The 19,214-nt window shown below is 37.1% G+C and overlaps 1 protein-coding gene across 6 annotated transcripts in view; it reads right to left on the minus strand.

The window, feature by feature from the left end:
* Positions 1-347: 347 nt before the first annotated feature.
* Positions 348-19,214, minus strand: part of BICRAL (BRD4 interacting chromatin remodeling complex associated protein like) — a 36,818-nt gene continuing 17,951 nt past the window's right edge. For 5 of the 6 annotated variants that reach the window (XM_032102880.1, XM_032102882.1, XM_032102881.1 and 2 more), the window contains 10 exons: positions 17,924-17,972; positions 17,773-17,841; positions 11,884-13,587; positions 10,030-10,129; positions 8,694-8,791; positions 6,762-6,823; positions 6,504-6,649; positions 6,259-6,353; positions 4,958-5,060; positions 348-4,155 (listed from right to left, as the gene is read on the minus strand). In XM_032102880.1, coding sequence (XP_031958771.1) covers positions 3,353-4,155; positions 4,958-5,060; positions 6,259-6,353; positions 6,504-6,649; positions 6,762-6,823; positions 8,694-8,791; positions 10,030-10,129; positions 11,884-13,587; positions 17,773-17,841; positions 17,924-17,972 — 3,229 coding nt within the window. In that variant the 3' untranslated portion in view covers positions 348-3,352. The remainder of the gene's footprint in view (positions 4,156-4,957; positions 5,061-6,258; positions 6,354-6,503; positions 6,650-6,761; positions 6,824-8,693; positions 8,792-10,029; positions 10,130-11,883; positions 13,588-17,772; positions 17,842-17,923; positions 17,973-19,214) is intronic. The other variant, XM_032102885.1, reaches the window with a different exon arrangement.

Here is a 19,214-nt window from a genome sequence, read left to right on the forward strand (position 1 = left end):
TACCTTGTGAAAACACACCAGAGAAGGAGAGCATGATGTCTCAAGAACCTCGCCATGGCAAGACTTCCAATACCAACAAGGCAGGACCATTGGCTCTCTTGTAATTTGGAGATTAACATTATTGTATGTAGTTATAATGCCACATGAACCAAATCCTAATAGTGTATGTTCAGAAAGATGCATAAGGAGTATGGAAAGTTGGCCTACTAAGAATATTACAACAGAGCTGCATCATGAAAAGCAGACGAATAAAAGTATTTTGTAGTCATATTACTTAAAACTGAGACCAATCATCTTTTGGAAATGTAAATATTCAACTTGGTTAAATCAAGACAATCACAGATAGACATTTTTTCCCAAATCTTTGGCTGTATTGCAATGGTTGTTTCAATTTGTAATCTCCAACTAAACATTTCCTATCCATGGATTAACAATATATTTACTGACTTGTGTCTTTTAACAGTATTTATCCAACATAACAAAATAAACTGCAATTTGTTATACTTTTTTTTTTTACAAAACATTTTATAAATATTTTTACAAAATGTATACAAAGCAATTTCAAGTGAGACATACTTTACAAATGAAGGTATTTAAGCAAATAAAGTCCATACCACACTGACAATAAGTGACACATCCTCTTTAAGTGAAGTCAGTCTGTAAGGCCTCCCTACTCTAACAGATAAATTATACTAAAATCTTCAAAATGAACATAGTTTTCTTAATTGCCAGTTTAAAATTTGTTTTAATATTAGGCAGTATTAAATAACATTGAAATCACAATGCTGATCCAGCAAAATAATGAAAACATGTTTAAAGTCATGCACATTCACAATACTTTGCTGGACTTCAGCCCATATGATTGATAAACTTTTTTTAAGCACCACAAAAATACAACTTTTTCATTAACTGCTTCACCACGTACCAGAATTCCTTTAGAACTGAATTCAAAGGAGCGAACAACAGATCATTAACAATCTAAGATCAGTCTTACTAGGATTGTTCAATGGGTTCCTCTCATCAGCAGTTCAGAGAAATGCATCTGACCAAATCAACCACGATTACTTTTTGTAATTTGTCATTTTTATATACTGTTGTCCCCCTTTCCCAAGGAGACCCAGTAGAAGACACACAACCTGATGCTTCAGTTATGTGCTTGCTGTAGAGAGGCTGGCATCCCCATACCCATTTCGAGGTGGTACAGTAAACAAGGGGATTGATGAATGTGCAACTTCACTTTTTTTTCCTCAATAAAAGAAAACTTTAACTAGTTAACATACAGCTGTGTAACTTACTGCTCTCCTTCCTAAATAGTTCAGAATGGTTCCATTTCCAAAATGATAAAATAAAATATGCATCAGGATACACAGCCATGAGAATATTATTAAATCTAAAAAGGCAACAGGTGAAGACTATCTTGTCAGTTTGCCAATAAGAAAACAACTAACTGCCTGAGCATCTATTCTGTGGACACCCAATTAAAAATTTAAAACCGGCAATACATTTATATTTTATACAACACTTGGGAATGTTGGGTTTTTACAAACATGGACTTTAAAATTGGCACAATTTTTTTAAATGGCAACCAGTAACATACAAAACCAGTACTTCCATTCACGTTGAAGGGGAAATGAATTTTAAGGAAGTTCATCTTTCTCTCATTGCTTTCTAGATTTGGTTTCCTTTAGTGGTCAGACAGTGGACTGTAGCTCAATACTGAGTTGCGCTGTAATGTTCTACTATCCCAAGGATCTAATCCTGCTTTCCTTCTGTGCCATTCAGATAGACTGAATTACACACCAGCAAAACCTTTTGGTTTCTCTCCTGGCAATCTGACTGACAACCACAGCTTGTCACAATGAGCCTCTATATCGTGAAAATCATAATCAGCAAGTCTGGAAAATGGCTGGTAATGTTTCTGAGAAATGGTGGAGAAGTTCTGGGGGAGAACATGAGCATACCTTAGAAACCACAAAAGCTGTATCCTCCTGAGCAGACATATGTACTACACACACGTGACGAACGTCAGCGCGCTTATGTGCATAAAAGCACTCATGACCAAAGTAAACTAGAACAAAGCAGCATGGGCAGCAAAAAAAAAAGTCATAGATTAAAATAAATAAATAAAATAATAAGATTCTATCTTAACAACATGACAGCAAGCCAAATACAAACCATGCAATGGTTTCACTTGGCTTTACAATATGAATTAATAATTACACATTTTTTGATATGTTTAAACAATGGGATTGCTGATCAACTTTGGTCTGTACATATCTTGATAATTATGACTGCTACGGTGGATGACTTAACATTCTCTGACAGCAAAAAGCAAAAAAAATAAAAAATAAACACTGGCCTTTAAATTTAATCAGAGTAAGGCTAACATCCTCTTAAAATATAAGCTACAAATACAGTTTTCAAAAAAAAGTGCTTTTGACACTTGGTCTAAAAAAAAATAACAAACAACAAATAAAAAAAAAAACCAAACAAACAAAAAAAAAACATTTATACCACTTCAGAAAGACTCAAGGCTGACTACATCCAATTATAAAATGCAAAATCTTTTCCTCAAGAGATAACATATATATGTATTATATATATAAATTCATGGCTCTATCATGGCCTCATCCTGTACACTTTGCTATTTACTGGCTTCCATTCTACCTTCCTTAGTCAAGCATTTATTACTTCATATCATGCCACTGTGACTAAGATCATATAATATCATCCCACAGACTAAAGTTACCCACTACAAATATATCATCAAGTACTAGTTTCTGCTCAGAAAGCAATAGAAAAGCACTTAAAGTTTAAATTATGAAGCCTTGTAAACACACTGATGATTTCCTTCCAACTTAAGAATCCTAGAATACAGATTCATTAACAAAGCAAATAATCACTTCTGAATAGAGGTACAGTGGGTTTTCCAGAAAAACTAAAAATTTGATGATTTGTGGAAGAGAAGGGTAGGGGAGAATTGTTGCTTCCATCACTCTTTAAAAACATTTTCTTAATAAATATATCCTTTCAAATGACTGTGATTGTCAGTATATTACCGTATCATATAGGGCCTAACAACCTGCAACCCTGTTATGTTGCAGTACTGCTCAATTATCAAAAGCACTATCATAGTAATACTTGAAACAGTAAGGCCCTAACAGACTGCATTCTAACAAGGATTAACTTTACTTGGATATCTCACTGTAACCACAATGAGTATTGCTCTCAAACACAGAACAGAATCTAGTTTAGAAAGGTTAACCTTAAATGCATGTCAGGCTGTACTTGTGGTGTCATTCACATTTGCTTCTGCTAAGAGAAACATAACTTGTCCATGGTACTGTAACTATTAACACTCTAAGATACTATTTACAGCTGCTTCTAAAATAGAGTCAGTTTCTACAACACTTTCACTGTGGTCTGGAATAAATTTTTCCAGGCAGTTCTCTTGTGAAGCGATAGGTGAAAAATTAGGAAACTCTAATTCAACCGAGCCACTACTTGCTGCCTCATTTTGTGGCTGCCTCCCAGCTTTTTTAAGTTCCAAGATGTTTTTAAATGTAGTTTCTAAACTCTTACTGAGCAGTAAGTCTTGCTGGGGTTCACCAGAGCCTTTCCTGTTATCAGGATGCAAAACCTCATTCTTTGGAGAGCTCCTCAGAGTTTTGTCTTGAAGTGAATTATTACATATTACCTTTGAGAAAGATTGAACTGTGTTCCTTGATATTTTATTGTGTGTTCCATGACTGCCTCTTGACACAATTTTTGACAAGTCTTCAGAACTTGAAGAATTCTCAGTGGACTTGGCAAGATCTTTCCCACTCATCCTTTCTTCAGAAAGGGCCACGTATTGGCTCTCTGAAGAACAATTAGCTTTTTCAAACTTTAAAGCTTTAGTGAGGCTCTCAGATTTTTTAGAAGAAGCTTTTCCTTCTTGTGGTGTCACAATGTTGTTAGGCACTAGAGGAAGTTTACTGTGATTTGTGGACTCTGCTGAGCTGGATTTTGGTCGGTCTCTGGCTTGGGTTTTGGTAGTCTGACTTCGAGAAGGTAATGTTTTGCTAGACTGATGGTCACTTTTGCTGGACTGTGTTTCTTCAGCTGTTTTCTCAAATTGTTTGGCAGAACAACAAAAATCGGCCTGATAACCATCTGAAAATTAAGTAGCAACATTTTACTAAAATTACCTACACATTCAAATAACTGACACTCCAACACAGTTTCTGTGTATTGGAATTCAAATAATATCAACAGCTTACAGATCTGTGTCTTTAAGAGATGTTCATATGCTTAAGTGTTCTGCTGCGTACAGTGCTGGAGATTATCACTAAATTAATCACCACACTATGCACATATGTCCACTGTAAAACCAGATTAAGGGCACTTCCTGGCATTCTGAATATGCAAACATGGTCTCTGAAGACTAACACTTTCTACAACACCACCTGTGAATATCCTTTAAAATATGCAGATCACACAGAACCTTTAAACAATTACAAATAATGCGTTTCCAGGTGCTATGTTCAACAATATTCCGGTTAAAACTGCTGCCATTTAAATGGCCTTGACACTCCAAAAGCAACACTTCATTAAGATGAACAAGAGTATTCATGTTTCAAACAGTGGTGTTCTTTCTGGCTGCAAGCAAACTCAGAGAGTCTTCCCCGCTAGAATGGAGGCCCTGCAGGAGTCATGACTGCAGGGAAAGAAAGTCAGTCAAAAGAAACTCAAACATTTCTCTGACAAACAGGTAAAATATTTGTTTTTCCCCACAAGTAACTGCTTCAATACTACAGTGCCTCTGGATTGTTGAATTCTGGAGTTATAAAAAGTTATCTTGCAACTTCTTATCAAATATTTCAATCACTGGAATCTATAGCAATCCATAGCCTCACTGCGGCCGCAACTATTTTTAAACACTTCAAACTTAATTTAGGAGTTAAGCATTACTTACCAGGATCCACAAGTGCAAGACGCTTATCCCGGGTCAGAGATGCTCTTTCCTCCTGGTTAAACATCCTATCAATCATAACCATTTCTGCAGAAGGATTTATCCGCTGGAGGAAAAGGAAAAAACAATCTCTGTAGTGACTCATATATTGGTACCAAATCAAAACATTTATAGCTTAGTTACTCTTCAGAGGAAAAGACGTTTCTTTTTTTACATATTTGTGAAGAACATTCACAGTTCAACAATCTTGACTCTGAACCAACCACTTCTGAAACTCAATCACAAAATATTACTCACATTATACTGCAAATTTTATTTGAGAAAGATTTTAGAATAGGGAATTGCTATTTCACTTGTATGAATTGTACTTTTTCATGACTTAGTATGCTCACTACTGTATACCACAATTTTTCTACATCATACAGTATCTTTCTCTTTTAGAGGATCAACCAGCAAAAATCTTGAACTGGGACCACCCTATCATCTTCCCTGCACTTCTCTCCCATCCTTGTAACTAGCTGGTGCAGAGCTGCATTTTGCTAACAATGCCTTCAAGCCAGCTGGATCCATCCATCACAGAAAATGTTCACTGTACTAAGCTGTAACACAGGCAACTAGTTTAAAACCTGACTGCTATGTGAAATAAACCCTTCCAAACTACTTAATGGGATTTGCTATACAGCATACCAGACGCTGAAAGAACAAATCACAACCTCCATCCTCCCTTTGCACCTGCAAATACTTGCAAATATTTAATGGCTAGGATCTTTTACAATGAAACTATTCATTTTTAAAACCATGTTAATTCTAATAGTTATATTATGTATTCCTGTCTCTAAATATCTAAATGTCTATTATACTCAAACTCAGAACTTTTCCAGGCTTGAAAATTAGCATGTCCGAAGTCACAATGGCATTTCCTGATCCTTGTAAAATACAATTCTTGAAGTAACTTTGTCAGTTTTATTTTACCTCATACCTGGGACTGTGAAAGCACTTAAATCAGAAGCATGTCTGATGAAGTTCCACCTAGCTTTTAAGGACAATGATTTCCTAAACTGTAATATGATATGGCTCCAATTATAATATGGCTGGAGGCCTCTGAATGGACAATATCACCACTATTTCAGGTTCCATCAGCCACAGAAATACACAGAAATCACCTTCCTGACTATCAAAGCCTGTTCAGTGTAAGAGCAAAGCAGAAGCAGACAACAGAAGTTCATGTGCCTGCTCTGTAGGTATTTTTTTAACAAACTGAATCCCATCCCATAAACAAAGTGTACCTGGGTTCTACACCTTACCATTGCATCTTCTATAAGCAAACATCTGTATTTGTTCAGCATAGCCTGCGTCCTCTTCAGAAGCTGTGTAGCTACAGATTCAAATTCACTGTCCACTAGAAAGACAAAGTACACTTTCAAACACTGCTCTTCAATAAACTGCACAAAATTTAAAATGTTCCTTTTCTTACTGCTCTAATTTACATTAAGAATCCTTGCAATACACTGATTACAAACTTACTGCCAAATTTTAAAAAGAAAATTACCTTTTCTTAAATCTTCTTCTGTTGGCAGTGATCCCTGGCACACGTGGTATGAAAGGAGTCTCTGAACTGCATCATTTAATGATCTGAACCGGCTTTTATCTGGTGTCACAGCATGTACCTGATCCTTCTGTAATTGCTGTAGAATACTACAACAAAAATTAATGATATATAATTAACACATACTGTACAGAGTTTTTACCCTGACAAAAGTAAAAATTAAGGTTTCTGAAACAAAATTATAAAGGAAGAACGACTTACAAAGCTCCTTTAGTTAACTGCTTAGCAGCAGGCCTTTTCTGTCCAACTAAATGACCATCCACCTAAGTTCAAAATAAAAGACAAGTTACAATATATCCCCTCACTTCCAAAGCCTAAGTTTCAGTATTTGTTTTTGTCAATTAGGTACATCACCAACACTAATTGTAACCACCATGTAAATATGAACACTTTCAACTATCTCCTATTTTCACAGGGCACCGTATCAACAAAATACGGAAGTGACATAAACCAAAGGTCAGAAATGCTGTTTGTAGGCAAATTCCACTGTTGTGCATTATACATACTTCACCAGGAAAGAGATAAAATATAGCAGTGCAAAGAAGGAAAGGTGCAACTAAATACTTCTCCAAATAAATCTGCTCTCACAAACTGTCTCTGCATTTCTCAGATGATGTTATCTTGGCTGATATTGATGGATTAGAGTATCTGTGAGGAAAGTAGGCTAAGGTTGTGCACTTAAATTCTCAAAAGCCACAGCAGCTTTGGGGGGTGGTAAAAGTCGTTCTAGGAATTCTATTTCAGTGTCAATACTACAGATATGCCCATCACGTAGAGTTCTAACTAATTTTCCCCTTTGCTCAGACATTTAGCAAAGCCAAGATTTTTCCTGGGAACACTGTCCGAGGACCTGAGGCTCTCTGAGGGGGTAAAGACTCATGGCAGGCAGACTGTAACAGAATTTGCCTCAAAAAGCCTCTAACTTCAGAGCATAAAAAGTAGTCACCACCAAGGAGAATGAACATCAGATCAACTATTACACAACCAGGCTGAACTCCTAACTGAGCACTACTCTACCTTCTGCTCTACTTGTACATCAGTAAGACGTGGAAAAGCATTCCTGTCCTACTACATTGATAAATACATTTACAAACAAAAATTCTAAGTCAGATCCTCTCCAAAAAAACTCATCCTGGACAGTGTTTTTGTGCATACTTGCAGTATGTGGGAGAACTTTTGATGGCAAAAAAAGAAGACTGCAGTAAAACAGACAAAGAGCAGGTGGAACTTTCCTGCTACTTCTCACAAACCACTCTCTCCCAATCAGCCAGAAAAAAGCTGAGTTTGTAAGAACTAATGAGAAGAGTAGGTCTAACTTACGGCCAACTCAATGAAGAATTGACATGTCACACAAAATTATCTTCAGGGAACAGTACAGTCAGACTCCACTTACTGAACTGAATCTCAAAGCAGCATCCAGTGTATCAATTTGCAAAATAATCAATATTTGTTATGTCAAGGTAGAATTTGTCAAGTTTGAGGGAGTTCATATACTCTACAAAAAACCTCCAATGATTCCTTATTTGTTTGCTCACTCCCTCCCCCCACACTACTGGAGAGGAGAATTAGAAAAAAAGTGAACCTTGTGAATTGAAAAGAACAGTTTAAAAACAGGTGAACCTTGTGAATTGAAAAGAACAGTTTAAAAACAGAAACAAAATAAAATAACATAGTAATGATAGTTATGAAAAAGTTGTAATGAAAAAGAGAAAAAGGGGCAATTAAACCCAGGAGAAACAAGCGACACACAATGCAATTTGCTCAGCACCCTCTAACTGATGCCCACCCCGTTCCCAAGTAGTGATCAGCAGCTCGCAGCCAATTCCCCCATTTATATACAGAACATGATGTTCCAGAGTATGGAATATTCCTTTGGGTTTGGGCCAGCTGTCCTGGCTCTGCACCCTCACAGCTCCTTGTGCACCTCCTCACTGGCACAACATGGGGCACTGGAAAGGCCTTGACTTGCAGAGAGAGCACGGCTCAATAACCAAAACACCAGTGCGTTATCAACATTATTCTCATCCCAAATCCAAAACACAGCTCTGTACTACTCACTAAGAAGAAAATTAACTCTATCCCAGACAAAAACCAGGACAGACAGAGAAACATATAAATAAGAGGATTCTCTACCTGTATACTCTGCTGAACTGATGATGATCCTATCACTTTTTCTTGTGGCTGTGCTGTTCCTAGAGATTGTTGTATAATTTTTCCTCCAGAGTCCTGTCCTATAAAACAAAAATTAAAAATACTCTTGTCATCCTAAGCAAGAAGAGAATAATTTTATGTACCTATCCTGGTAATTGAGTTTTAAGGAAAGATATGTCTTATGCTTAAAAGCATTACTGCAACTATCCTGTGGAGAAACCAACTCATAAAAATGAAACAGGACTCATATTTTGTCCCGCAAACCACAAAAATCCTCAGATTAAATCACATCCTACCATAGTATTGCAACATAAGAAGAAATTCAAGTATTTTAAGTTTAGTGTCCCGACAATTTACCTAAAATCATACAGTAAATTTCATCAAGCTTTTCAATACTAACCCTCCCTCAAGTGTATCAACCAAATTTTTCTAGAGCTCCTGGAAGTACTTAGACAGCAAGCATATTTTTTCCCCTAGATTTTTTAGATAGGTAGACTTCCTCCAATTGCCTTGCTCTATAGTTCAAACAGCATCTTATCAGTCATGCTATGATACAACCAAAACAAGTAAGAATTTATTAGATTTTTTTTCCCAAAGACACCCAGCATACTGTGCTGATTGTATAGAATTGCCTGGACACCTTACACACATAACAGTACACAAGGAAAAAAAAAGCAAAGTAGAGTATAGGACCTTATTCAAAAGGTTACTTATGTACAAAGAGAACAGGAAGGTTACTGCATTCTTCTGTTTGCCTTGAATGTACTGGTTTTGTTCTTTTAGTAGTATGGTGCTGCTTGAAAAGCTGCTATTTTGCCATGAACAATGCATGAACTATTCTAATTGAAAGTGACACATTCAAGAACAAAGTGAGTGATGACAGCCTGCACATAACCTCGTAACATCTATTTCTCTTCTCTCTGTATCTGAAGCAGCCACCACATTAGAGAATCTAGAAGTTTCACAGAATTTTAGCAGATGTCTGTATTTTGAAAATTACTTATTTCTATTTTCCTAAGCTGGAAAAAAAAAAAAAGAAAGAAGGTATAATTTTGGATTTCATAGAGGGGAGAAAAAATTGCTAATTGTGAACATTCAACTTTTCAATCTAGAAGATGAAGTGCCATGGTTGGGAAAAATCAAAGCACACATTCAATACTGAAAAAATATAGCTTGAATTCTTCTAAAAATAAAATTCAAACAAGCTTTAGAACCCTACGAGCATAAGCCATCAATGTAAGCCTGGCATACTGAAGAAGAATGAATCTCTGTTGCTGGAGAAAATTAAGAAAATTATGTTAAAAAGACCTTAGTTGACCTGATAGTGTGTTGCTCAGAAGACTTGTTAGCTGAGGCTGTCTCATATTGTCCTGTGTCTTCGATGCAGAAACTGGTGATGTCTGGTTCACAGCCTTCTTCTGTGCCACATACACAAAATAAAAAACAAATTTTCAAAAAATCACAGTGAAATATTTACTGAAAGCTTTAAGAAATACAAGGAAAAGGGACCAAAAACTCATCTCTCTGTATACTTTTTTAACTTCAAACTCATCAGTGGTGAAATTTCACACATCTCAATCCCTCCAAGTTCAAGAATGTTATAAAGTAAATCAGAGAGGAACAGAAATTACACTAACAGCACAAATATATACCAGTTGCATTCTACAAGACCCCTGATTTACCACTACAAGTGGCACTCACAAAGCTCAGCTTCCCAGAGTTCCAAACCTGCAAGACAACGAAGTTGCTTTCACAACAAAAAACACCCACAGGGGAACAAACCGTCCACTGCTTAGCAACTAAATGATACATGGTTTAGTATAAAGTACAATGTTTGAAATGAAAGTACAAACAAACTAAAAAGATTCTGGCAAATAGCGGCATTTGTCCTCCCATTTACAGCTCTGAAATTTCAGCACAAAAACAAAATTATCTTTTTGCAATAGGAAATACTATGCTTTTATAACTGCTGAAACTCACTGACCCAGCACATAACCTGCAAATAGGAAGATGTAGACACATGAAGAGAAAGTCAGACAGGCCTCAAATTACTCATCTGCAAACAAAATGCTACAACCTGTACCAGAAGTCTTGGCAAAGACTACAAATGTGTTTCTACAACATGTTCATACAAATTTTTTAAATACACATTATTTTTTAAGGCGTTATTTCACTGCAGATTTTGAGTTTGGTAAAAAAAAAAATCCATCAGACCTTTGGAAAAAGAAAAAGATCTAAGTAAAAGAAGTAAAAGAAAAAGAGAAAGATCTAATTAGTGCAAATGCATTCTGAGAGAGCTACCAGTATTTTAAAATGACAAAAAAAGAAAAAAAAAATCAAAAAAAAGGACAGAAATTGAATAGCTTGTTGCTAATTGTGTGAAAAGTCACTGAGTTAAAATTGGCAGGTCACTCTGGAACTTTATGCATTTTTTTTGTTTTAAACTTTTGACTGTTTGTAAGTTCACTTAAGAAAACAGAAAAATTTGAGTTGAATATATACTGCAAGTGTATCTACTGGACAGAAAAGACCACATCTCACCTTAAGAGTGAATTCAGATTTTTTTTTAACTACTACTAGTTTGACTTCTTAGAGCATTTTTTAAAAATGTTATGCTTTTACAAACTGTTTTTAAGGATTCTAAGAAACACTTCTTGTCTTTGCTTCTAACTGCTCCAGATACACATAACAAAAGCACCAATATATAAATAACAAAAGGAAGCCAAGAAACCTTTTCATCTCTAATTTCAGTAAGTCAGACCTTAAAAATCCATAGGTTTTAGTGAGGTCAGAAGACTTTTAAGTGCTAAGAATCTACTTGAGCCTTTACATCTAGCCTATGGTAAGGTTTACAGGAGAGCTCACAATTGTATAAACTTATAATTCCCATTCCTTTAAATGGGAGCAGAAATGGATCAGTCCTAAGCACTTCTGAAAATACTATAAATCACCAACATCATCTTTGGAATTAATCAAAGTGACAGAGTTGTTCAGTCAGTGACAGATTTAGAAAATACCAAGTGAAATGATGACTCTGGGTTACAGTAATTTTCAGCAGTTCCACAGTATTTGTAACAATACAAACCAGCAAAATTAACATTCTCTGTATTAACCAGATTTTAGCACAGCTTAGAAGCCTTTCTTTGGCCACATTCTCAAGCAGCTTTCATACCTGACCAAAGGCAAACTGTTGTTGTGTTACTCCCACAGACGTGTGACTAAAGGTGCTGACAGACTTGGAGGAGGATGCTGGAAGACGATGCGATGCGCTGACGGCAACTTGAGCTCTGTTCTGGACCAGCTGATCTCCTGTGAAGTTCCCTCCTGATGCGACAGACTGAACCGATGCTCCCAAGCTGGGATGTACTGAACCAGAAGAACTTGCAGCAGCAAATCGATTAGAAGCTGACATATTTGAGACTGTGGACTGCCCAGGTGACATGGTAGTAAAACTCGATCTGCCTTGAGAAACATTAGCTTGGCTGGGTGACAAATGCAACACGGTTGGCGACGCCTGCTGCAGTGGCACCTGTCCACCAACAATTTGGGAAGTTCCATGATTTACTATAACTTGGTTGCCAGGAGCTGTGAATGTCTGGCCGGAAACAAGCTGAACAGCTGTGTTCTGATTATTCAGCATCTGTCCTGAATACGACTGGTTGGCTCTTAGCATGTTTGTAGAGTTCCTGTTGAGCATTACATGCTCAGCAGACACTTGGCCAGGAACCAGCTGGGAAGGCTGAGTCTGAAGAAGTTGTCCATTTATGGCCTGGACATGATGAACTGAGTTAGAATTAACAGACAAACTTGTAGGTATGAGAAACTGGTTTTGAGGTGCATGAGGCTGTCCCATAGGAGAATGGATAACAATACTACCTCCAGCATTGCTAACTGTCTGAGGTGTAACTGATTTTCTTGTATTTTGTTGTTGATTAACAATATTAACAGACATATGAGGACCAACTACTGAACTTTGAGGTGAGTTTGCAGAAGCAAATGGAATCCCTTGCTGTACATGATGTTGCTGTATTCCCAAGTTATTCACATTGTAAGCAGTCTGCTGACCCATCTGAACAGGCTTTGGTTGGATATTAATAGGAACTTTGTTAGAGTTTGGTGCCAAACCCCTTTGAATGATGATATTATGGACAGGCAACGAAGTCTGAAAATTTGTGCTGTTAAATGGAACAGTTACGGGTTGTGCTACTGGACTTGAATTTGAGTTACTGAACAGCGAGTTCCCATTTGGAGTTTGTCTATGAACCAAGAGGCCACTGCTCATGTTTGTAGGTGTTTGCTGACCATTGCCTTTCAGTATTATCTGAGATCCATCGAGGTTATTGATGGTCATCATGGAAGGTTGATTACTAAATGAACCAATCAGCTGTATCTGCCCAGAACCACTAATCTGGCTGCTATTAGACAAATGCTGGCCAGGAACACTAATTCCGACATGTTGCATAAAGCCATGTTGCACACCGACTGTATTGCTTGCAAATGATGCTCCAACAGGTTGCTGTACCACTTGAGTAACTCCTATAGGTTGCAACGTCTGACCTGAGTAATTAGAAACATTAGAAGCCTGAGTAAAGGATGCTGATGAAGAAGGATGAAGCTGAGCTTGTGCAAACTGTTGGCTAGAACCTACACTGGCATCCAAATATGCCTCTTCCGCCAAAGTCTGTTCAGTAATATTGGCCTCCTGCAACGACTTCTGAAGAATATCAAAAGGCTGATCCTCAGTAAGATCAGGTAATGGAGAAGACACAAGTTCATCTTCAAGAAACTGAAGGCTACTGGACAGCTGCAGTCCATCACTAGGCCCCTCTCCAAGCTGACCACTTACACCTTTTACAGACGACTTAGGATCAGTGTTCTGAAATGCAAAACAAGAAATAAATCACTTTCAGAAATTCCAGTATCTGCTTTGTTTCCTCATTTGTTATTTCTTCATGCAAGCAAACTTTCTACACAGAATTATACTCTTCCCATAGCATGTGCAGGGTGATGTTGACAGCACAAACAGGTCATGGATATCCTGCTCACACCCTCAGACAGCTGGAGACGCTCCTCTCCCTTCTCAAATCTCTCAATACACAGCACTTAGCTCTGCAGCTGCACTGTTTCAAGACGACACAAAATGCTCTCTAAGTACCATTTTCCCTTCCTCAAGCAGAGCACTCTACCAACAAATGGATAAAAGAAACAAGGAGCAAAAACACCTCCACTGTACCTCACTTTGGGGCAAGGCTTCAGTAGTAACAGTACAAGCAGAGAAAAGGCAGGAGAAAGCTTTCCTTTCACTGACTTCTATCAAATGAGATTCATCTCCAAAATCCCACCAGCATTTCTATAATCACTTAGTGTAAACTAGTGACCATTCATAAAGTTAGAACATTATACTAATTCCTTGTTTAAAAAAATTTTAGAAACAAGGCAGGAAGAAAAAAAAAAAGTCACAGACTTTGTGGTTTATGCTCGTAAAAAGATTACTGAAACTATAAACATTGGAACTACCACAAATATTAAGTGGCACCTTTAATGAAAAAATCCTTCAAATCCACATCCATAAACACCATGATAAGGAAAATCAAAACCTATTTACTCTGCCAAGATTTTCCTAAAACAAAGTTCTCTCCAGAAACTCTAGACAACACAAGCATCAGGTTTCTGCAGATAGAATGACCAATTTAAATGCACAATAATACTCGCAATAGTTTTAAGCAAGGCAAAGTACACCTTTCTAAATTGCATAAGCACATCTCAGCTATTCAGAAGCTACAACCAGTTTCTTTTTAGGTCAGGATAAATGGAAACTGTGGGTGTGCAATTATCAGTCACATTCATACCCTGAGCCTTTACTCCCTGAAGGTCATAGACGCTTGTTTTCACCTCATGTAAACAGTGTGAGGATGCTGGAAGCCATAATTATCACATGCAATGATGTCCCCACCCTAACTTCCCCAAGCATATTTATTCAGAATTCTACCCCAGTCTGTTTCTGAAACAATCTGTGTATTTTCTAAAACTTCCGTCATGTTTTAAAATACTAAAAGATTTTTCTTAAGATTAGATAAAACATTTTCAAGTTACAACTATAAAGCTACAGCAAGCTTTTAACACTTCTGTTAACAAAGGAATTAAACCACTGGTTCAAAGTCACAGTGTCTGAACCTCATGAACACCTAAAGCTACAAATCAGGTTCTCAACTGTACCTAAGCTACCATCAGTCAAAGCAAAAAGGAATCACTAACTAGGCCATAATTAGGACTCTTAACTGTCAGGTTCCTGAGGAGAATTCCCTATTGCATCTGTAACTTGTCTCCAAGGACAATGACCAAACTGAAATCTTTTACAACTGTGTAACTTAAACAGTTCCACTAATACTATTCCAGTTAGTACTAACAATACAACTACTACTACTACCAGTAGTAACACTAATAAATAATATTACATGCAATCAAGACTAATAGCTTAAAACTCTCCCACTGAAACAGAGAATCCCAAGTTTCATTCCCTGCTCCCAGGACTATTTAACATCAGAAAACAATTTTATATGCAAGAACTGGAACTTTCCAAGTTAATATCGCAATCACTACTATCCAGAAGAAGAGCCATGCAGAATACCATGCTAATTTCAAGAAGAAATCAAAGCCTCTGCAGCTTCATGAACCTGCTGACCATCAAGAAGAGTCTTATTCTCACTGGCTCCATGAATATTCTGCTCTCTTATGCTGTTCTATTACACTGTAATAGGATAATGGAAGCAGCCACCCAGTACAAGCCAGGCAACAGGGCAATGGCTAGGGAACCCTCTCATGACAACTGCCACAGGAAACCAACCTGGAATCAGTAGGGGTGGTACAGGCTCAATCAACTCAGGGAAGGTGGGGATGGGGGGATGGGAGGCAGTGTAAGGGAGTGGGAAGGGTGGACAGTGCTTTCTTTTCCTTCAGTCAGCAGGAACTTCATCTTGCTTGTGTTAGGTGTTGGCTGAGCATGCTTACCAGCTGAGCCACTGAACCCTTGACACTGAATTTGTAAACTCTGCCACTGAAAGGCATGAGACGGGCAGCAAGACAGACAATCCTACTTCATGGTAGCAGTTCTGAATACATACAAATACAGAACTTTCAGTATCTGTAAAAACTTTAATGACAAAAACCTCAGAAGCACGTAAGTTTTCAGATATCTCATTTTATGAGCAGGGACTGTTAAACCATCTGTTTACGGTAACATTTGTTCCTTCCCAGTGCACCATAAGAATCTGTATTTGCAATCAAGTCATTCTTCACTTATGTCAGCACGGGGCTCTCTCAGGAGGGAGAAGGGAAGAGAAGATGGCATCAGTGAAGAGATATATGAATATATATCTTTGATATATGAAGATATAAAATGATGCGTACAGAGCATGAGAGGAACAGGTGCTGAGAATTAAAACTGTAGTATGTCATCCTAGGAACATACACTAGGAATCCCTGCTCCTCTGACCACCTGCCTTCTAGATTACCTATCCCCAACCTCATATACCAGAGAGCTCTTAGCTTTCACCAAATATTTTTATTTCTTTCAACTGCTACTCCCTATGCAACAAATCTACCTTGTCCAGAATCTCCCACTGCCTCTCAAAATTACCCAAAGAAACTCACTTTCTGAAAATATACCAGAAACACCTGACTCCTGCCTACCTAGTCATGCTTATCAGAAGGATGTCTACAAAGAACAGCTAGGAAGTCTAGGCTATAACAAATGCATGTCATATGTCACTCTTTTTTCCCCCCAAACCTGTTTTTTCTTAGGTTGAGTCCTCAAATCCCACCTCTGGCCAGTGCTGCATACAGGAAGCTGCTGTCTGCTAATGCCAGCCTGGTACCAGCTTGAAACCACTGTTCCCCATAAGCCAAAAATTGGGCATACCCTGTTACTTGTTGGTACCCTACTCCCTCAACATTATCTCAACCAGCTTGCCTGCTTCTTCTACAATATTTAATAACGATCCTGAAAGGAGAACGACAGGACGAACACTTCCCATTACACTACTGTGCCTACAGGAAAGTCACTAGTTCTCCACACACAGATTAATAGTTCTCAGAATTTCTTCCTGCCAATTATTTAAGGTCCCTACACACCTACAAGTGTATCCATGTATCTGTTATGAACATAGGAAAAACAAACAAGAGTCAAGATAACAGTACAATAGAAAGAGGAATTACCAGGAAAATCCTAGTCTATGCATTCAAATAACTTAATTGTGGGATTAACAATTCAGTTGTTTTAAAAAACACACCAATGAAATCGAAGAAATGTGGGTCTGAAGCAAACTCTAAGTCATCAAACATTCTACTCAAAGCATGACTGCCACCCGCACTAGAGCAGACCAGCCTTGAATATGTCACCAAGGATTGAGATTCCACAACCTCACTGTGTGAAACACAGCGAAAGGCTGCAATACAGTCCTGGCAAGAAGGAACACTGAAGACTTCTTGCAACACCTAATGAATTTAAAGTGACTTCCCTAACACTGAAGTTACAGGGAGGACACATCCCAAACTACCTCCTGAGTCTAAAGAAAAAAATACAAAAAGAGAAAAAAAACAACCCATTAATTATTTTTTTTAAAAACTGCCAGCCCAGAATCTACATAAAGTAAGAAACAAAAAGCTATTCTAATATACACAGGAAACATATGAACGACTAATCTTCAAGGTCTATCTTTGAGCACTACTACACCTACAGTCTCTAAAGCCAGGAGTGCAGTTTGCTGGAGAGAGTTATACCAGAGAGCATCTTCACATATTTACACATTTTAATATATACATATTTATATATCTTTACATATTTACAAAACACAGCCCAACAATGCAGTATTTTTCAATTAATTCCCCACTGCAATACTTAACATACTAAGAGCACAAGATAGGTTCTATGTCAGTATTCAAAATTTTCACACAAAAAAAGTTGAAACCTACATCTACTTCATTCAGTGTTATAAAAGCCAAGTACGGCCATACAGAAGCATGCAATCTCAGTACTAATGTAATTTATCTCCTGACCACTTACGTTGGAGTTGGCAAAGATTGAATTTGAGTTGGCTACAGAATATTCTGCATTAGTCAAGTCTTCATTGCTCTAGTAAAAGACAAAAATTGTGTTTAGAAATAATATATTCAATGAAGCGTATCTATGTCTAATACACAGCAATGCTACTTACCGATTTACTACTAGGTCCATGTAGAAAATAATTCAGCGCTTGTGGGTCCCTTAAAGGGAGAAAAAAGATAAAGAAGTTAACACTTTTTGGAAGCCCTTTCTACTAATGAGGCTAATTTAACTAAGCCACATACTGTACTCATATAAACCAGGTTTCTAATAAAAACACATCTTTCATTGAATCCAACGCAAAGCTGAAAGTTTATATCATCTGGGGATCTGTGTTTCTGTATCAGCACAACTTCCAGATGCTGATCGTATCTGCTGCCATTTTAACAAGGCAAGTAATAAACTATGTTGATCACAAAATTTTAGTTGCACTCTATTTCCCTTCTGAGGGTGTTACTCATATTCTCTTAAAACACATGGTATTTTATGGCAGCACACAGTACAAGACCTAAGGAATATACTACCACCAAATAACGTGAGAACTAACACAGGTACCACCTCTTCTACAGCTAAACTATAATACCTTGTTTAGCTAGCATCTAATAACAGGGTATTTACAAACCTGATTCTCTGATACGTTCTCTGTCACCTTTAACACAAGTTAATAAAAATTTATGATTGCCAGAGTAACAGTCCCCTCAAGAAGAAGAAGTGGCACCTTTTCCAAGTTAAATCAACCATAGGAATAACAGACTAATATTACGAATTTCAGTGTATTTAATTAACTTAGCACTAGCACTAAATAAAACTCATATTAAAAATGTAGTCTGAATGAGTGAGAATAAGTATCAGAAATTCAAACAAATACAAATACATTAATTTAAGTGTATAGACCAAGTAAAAAGAATAAAAGGCTGCGTTACATGGGATTATTCTAATGTAACAATTAAACAGTGTTTCCCTAAGCATAAAGAGTAAACTGACATGGATTTCTTTGATTTTTAAAACATGTTTATTGATTAACAAGTAATAATAAAACATTTTTTAAAAGCAGGAGATTCTCATGTAAAAAAGCAGTAATTAAAAATGGCTCCTTCTTGCTTGATGGTCCTAGAAAAGAAAGAGGCATAAAGTTAAAGATCTTTCAGATTCACATCTACTCTTCTAAAAGGACAAACACCCGTCTACTCCTCTTTTTTTTGTTTTAAAAAACAAATTGTGTTCACAAGTTTACAAAAGGCATGTTAGACAGTACTTCACAGGGACTTTATGGTACTACTATGCTTACAATATTGAAGTGGTTACATATATTTTAAAATAAAAATGTCGTTTTCATAGTAGATTTCACTGAATTTCAAAAATTAAGCAGCACAGAACTCATGATCTCATATAGGGTTCTATTA

The sequence above is a fragment of the Corvus moneduloides genome, chromosome 3 (genome assembly GCF_009650955.1).
Source record: "Corvus moneduloides isolate bCorMon1 chromosome 3, bCorMon1.pri, whole genome shotgun sequence".
Lineage (NCBI taxonomy): Eukaryota > Metazoa > Chordata > Aves > Passeriformes > Corvidae > Corvus > Corvus moneduloides.